The 4,623-nt window shown below is 44.3% G+C and overlaps 2 protein-coding genes across 2 annotated transcripts; one reads left to right on the top strand and one right to left on the bottom strand.

Moving 5' to 3' along the window:
- Positions 1–519: 519 nt before the first annotated feature.
- On the top strand, positions 520–3,135 carry LOC133921115 (uncharacterized). The gene is made up of 8 exons (XM_062365867.1): positions 520–688; positions 1,297–1,399; positions 1,627–1,706; positions 1,802–2,077; positions 2,260–2,333; positions 2,424–2,466; positions 2,555–2,623; positions 2,866–3,135. The coding sequence occupies exons 1-8, from the start codon at positions 620–622 to the stop codon at positions 2,875–2,877; spliced, it is 726 nt and encodes a 241-aa protein (XP_062221851.1). The 5' UTR covers positions 520–619; the 3' UTR covers positions 2,878–3,135.
- A 582-nt stretch (positions 3,136–3,717) lies between these two features.
- On the bottom strand, positions 3,718–4,104 carry LOC133920786 (uncharacterized). Its single transcript, XM_062365367.1, has one exon. The coding sequence runs from the start codon at positions 4,102–4,104 to the stop codon at positions 3,718–3,720; it is 387 nt and encodes a 128-aa protein (XP_062221351.1).
- Positions 4,105–4,623: the final 519 nt, after the last annotated feature.

The raw sequence follows: 4,623 nt of genomic DNA, 5'->3' as shown, positions 1-4,623 counted from the left end.
CTAATACACCGACAGCTAGCGGTTTAGTTATAGGTTATGTGCAAGATAATATCATGTAACCTCTCTAAAATAACTATCCTTTTCTTCCCTTTAAGCAATAGGCTAAGATGATGTAATAATGCAACAAGAGTTGTATGCATCACGAATGCAAAAGGCGTATTGTTATCCTTTTTAAAAAAAACTATCAAAAAAATCTGATTTTCCTCCTTCAATTATTATATAATTTACGGGGCCTCCCCACACTAATACATCTTTCCTCCCCGACTGGTTCCCACCCTAGTTTTCAGCTGACGTCGCATCAGCCCAATTGAGTTAGGGAAACCAGATTTTTTGATATTTAAGAGGTAATATGGACTTTTTCCTTCCGATAAACACTTCAGCCCATCCGAATCGGCCCATTATCGAGATTGCGAGTGCCCATTATCGAGATTGCGAGTGCCCATTATCGAGACTGCACAGAACAAGGCTTCACTATTGGGCTCCCAGAGGCCCAGACATTTCCTTCTCTCTCTTCAGTGCCCTTCCTTTCCCCGAGACCCCGAGTCGCGTTCGGAGTCGTTCCCCATTGCCTACCCCCAAAGCCCCAAACGGAGCCAGGGAGCCAGGGGGCAAGACGGTAATGGCGACGGCGGAGAACAAGAGGCCCCGGATCAGCAGCGGGGTGGAGAAGAGGCCGAGTAGGAAGGAGGTTCTTCTCTTTTTTCTTTCCTCGCTCTCCTCCTCTTCTCGATAAGAATGGCATCGCTCGTCTCCCTTTCCCTGCCTAGTGGATTTCTTGGTCCTTCTTTTCCCCCATCGCCGCATAGTTACACTTGCTATGTGCATAGTTGATCTACCAGTGAAAAGTTGGCATAGGCTGCTGATATAGATGGGTTACGCTATACCAAATGGCCTCCGGCGAAGATTTTATTCCGGCGGTGGACTCCACGTCCAAGTTGTATGCATTCGATTTTGTCATAACTAACTCATAACTATGCTGCTTGACTTGTTTACCGTTCCGGCAATGCTTGAAATCGATGCAAGTTCTTGGATTTTCTAGATCAGGGTGTATTTGCAGCGTAAGCCAGAATAGTGAATTGTCTGAAATCGCTTGGCTGTAGGGTCAACTTGGCAAACCCACGATGTTTTCCAGCTGAACTGTGTGTTGCAAAATTTAGATTGATCTTTCAGGGTTCTTTTCTTGTTGCATTGTCAACACTATGGACACTTGGTCTCTGAATCAGCTTTTGAAGAGAAAATAGTGGAGATGTGTAGGTATATTGGGGCTCATGCAGATAATCTATTCTTGTTGGCTAGATATTGGGAAGGAAGAAGGCAGTCAAAGAGCTAATAAGGAAAGCTGTCGCTGTGAAGGATCACCTAGCGCAATTTACAGATTTTCATAAATATCAAAGAAATGGTAACCTACATTGTCATTTTACTTGGTGTCTTGGTGAAAAAAAATGTCCACAGCTGTGTTTTCAGAACACCTATAATGTGTTTTCAGAATTTATTTCAGAAATTCAGCAAAACAAAATTGAATGAAGAATTACTTGTTTTCAGCTCCACCTCACTGCTTTTAAGTTTGGTAGTTTCTGTTTGGTGGGGCGAAGGCATCACAGCAGTCTCATTTTTCCTGATATCAAGGTATTTCGGTCTACTTGGAGTCTGGACGTGGCGATCTACTTACATTACCAATGAGGAAGTACATCCAAAATCTTTTAAAGGTTAGAGGCATTTGCTTTCATAATTTTATGGTACTCTGTTCTTAGCACCTTTTGCATGTTCCCACTTTGAATGTAATGCTGGTAAACAAATTTAGGCTAACATGGAGGAACCATATGGACCAGAATGGCCTTCAGAAGAGAAAGTTAAGCGCCGGGAAATGGTGGCCCCAGAAGCACGATATATCTTTGTGATGCAGTATCCGAATGGGTTTATTGCCGAAGGTCGCTTGCTTGGTTTTGTGCACTATAGATTTGTTGTAGAAGAGGATCTGCCTGTTGTTTATGTGTACGAGCTACAAATGGAGCCTTCCGCCCAGGGTAAGGGGCTGGGGAAGTTTATGATGCTGTTGATTGAACAGATAGCTTGCAAGGTAATATGATATGTTTATTATCCTAACTAATTATTACTCCAATCTTCTGAATATTATGTCATGATATAAACTGTAATTGCACTTTTTTTTCTTTCCACTTCTTGCATGTACAATCGATATCCTAACATCCCACCATGAATGATAATCCAAAATTATCCAAAAGTATTTGTATATGCGTGCAGAACCAAATGGGAGCTGTGATGCTAACAGTTCAGAAAGCTAACACGCTAGCTATGGCTTTCTACACCAAGTTGAGGTAAGCTTAAATACATTACATTAGACGTGTACCTTCTGGTTGTCTTATGGGTACTGCTTCACTTTGAGTCTAATTCTATCTCTTGTTCAGATATGTTATATCTAGCACGTCACCATCACGCGTGGATCCTCAGGTATCATTTTACCTATAACTTAGTTTTTTTATAAGCGTAGAAAATTTGCATATTGTTATCATGGTTACATGGATCTCCATTTTCACAGGTAGGACTTGAACAAAGCTATGAAATTTTGTGCAAGACATTCGACTCTGAAGCTAAGTCCAAATTAGAGGTATGGAGCATACTGTTCAATATGGCATAAGTTTGTTGTTAGTGTTGCATAAGATTGCCAAATCTCAGAGAAACTTATGCACCACTGGTACTGTCACTACCCGAATTGCCGATACTGTCACTATCCGAATTGCTTGTACTATTATCTGCTATCTGCTCTGCTGTATATGATTCATGCATAATGTGGTGGGAGTTTGCGTTATCGCTAGCACAGCTGACGTTCTTTTTGGTAAACGTATGCAGGACGGCGACTAAGAGCTCCGAATGCAACGACCACTCGAGCAGCTCTATTCTGTAACAGCGTGATGGCAGCAGTATTGCCATATTGTACCTTATGGCATATTGTCATGCGGACCCTCGTACTGCGATGTATTATTCACAGTGTGCGAGCTTGGCCGTCACAATTTGCACCCGATTTGTCACTAGCTCTTTTTGCAAATTGATACATTTTTGGCTAGTGAATAATGTCCAACTGGATGCTTTCGAAGTTAACTACTCTGATCAACTTGCTGCGTGAAGGCCCCTATCTTATCTCAAAATGAAAAGAAAAACTTAGATAAAATACACACAACGTGCCTGCAAATAGTTATGACAGATCTATACTACTAAAATTACATGTGAGCGTATCTTTTTCTTCTAGAACTTGTATATTTTCTCTGTGCTCCAAACGTAGCCATCGTTTAGGGTAGTTTAATATTAGTATATTCCACGTTTTTTTCTTGTCCTCTAAAATTCCTATCTTTGGCTGGTTTGCATTCCTGTACATGAACTACGACGTTTGGAAATGCTGATCCTTTGACACTCGATTTGATAATGCACTCGGCAATTCTCTCTGACACTCAAGGTAATATGTTGCGGGACAGCGGAAGAGACTGCCTGTGTGGCTGTGTTGCATTATATTGCTGTAAAAACTTGGTGGATTTGTAGCATTTTTAAGTACTAGTCAGGAGCACGCAGATAAATTTCCACGCTGATGATTAACAGCTTGTAACACCTGCGGTGGATTATAACAAAGGGAGGACAAAGCAGATCCCAAGTACACAAACACATGAGCATAGATTAAGACTTGACTTCCCAGATGCTACTGGATACCGCTTATTCAAACTTGTCAGCTCTCAGCATTTCCGCGCGCTTTCTCCTGGGGCCTCGCTTCCCCTTGGTGATCGCGTCGCCGTTCCAAATCTCCCCCTCCTCCCCCTCCTCCCTCTTCTCCATCTTGCCGCCGCCCTGCCGCAGGAATTGCTGTCCCAGCCTCCTGAACATGGGTCTCTTGCGCGGCGGCAGGTGCTCCTCCCAGATGCCCGCGCTGGCGCGGCGGTGCTCGCCGCGGTGCTTCCCGCACCTCGCGCAGATGTGGCGCCTCAGCTTGCAGGGGTACCTGAGCTGCTCGCCCGTGAAGGCACCATTCTCGTCACCCCCGGAAAACGTGCACCGAGGGATCGTGATCCTTACAACAAGGTGCTTCTTGTTGGCGCCCTGCATCATCTCAATCGATAGTCGATCCATGCACTTAATCTATCGTACTCTTACTTCTGATTGTCACTGTTCATTTATCCTTAAGGTACAAGTATTTATAGGCGTAAAGAACTTGGACTTATCTGGGATGTAAATGTATAGTAGAACCTGGACATAGCCAAGCATACAGAGAGCCTGCTCATGTATGGGGTGGCAGTTGCACCGCGACAGGGGAACCGACGAACCGTAACACTTGGCTCATCTGCCTCTGGTTCTCACTCCATGCCAGGTCACTGGTGATAGAGTATGAAAACCAACTGGCCGAAAAAGGAAGGAAACACGTTGTTGCTGGCTTGCTGCCATGCATGCATCCAAGCATAAGCTCCTGCTCCGTGCCGTGGCTTGTTTTCCTGGTACTGGTAGGCATCCGAGGATAGAGGCAAGTGTTGTCACGGCCCTTGTGCAAGAGGCCTCTGATAAAAACCTCCGATCGGAACACCGCACTCGACCGCAGCGGCGCATTTCGTGCCTCTGAAATCTCGACGT

Source organism: Phragmites australis, chromosome 6 (assembly GCF_958298935.1).
Source record: "Phragmites australis chromosome 6, lpPhrAust1.1, whole genome shotgun sequence".
Taxonomy (NCBI): Eukaryota; Viridiplantae; Streptophyta; class Magnoliopsida; order Poales; family Poaceae; genus Phragmites; species Phragmites australis.
The sequence above is the reverse complement of the archived record's forward strand: the minus strand, read 5'-3'. Positions and strand labels throughout refer to the sequence as shown.

What these genes read in the sequence shown, in the direction of transcription:
- LOC133921115 (XM_062365867.1), top strand. Translation starts at nt 620, where the DNA reads ATGGCGACGGCGGAGAACAAGAGGCCCCGGATCAGCAGCGGGGTGGAG. An exon ending in ACATCCAAAATCTTTTAAAG is followed by an intron (nt 1,707 to 1,801) that starts GTTAGAGGCATT and finishes AAACAAATTTAG; the next exon opens with GCTAACATGGAGGAACCATA. An exon ending in CATCACGCGTGGATCCTCAG is followed by an intron (nt 2,467 to 2,554) that starts GTATCATTTTAC and finishes CCATTTTCACAG; the next exon opens with GTAGGACTTGAACAAAGCTA.
- LOC133920786 (XM_062365367.1), bottom strand. Translation starts at nt 4,104, where the DNA reads ATGCAGGGCGCCAACAAGAAGCACCTTGTTGTAAGGATCACGATCCCT.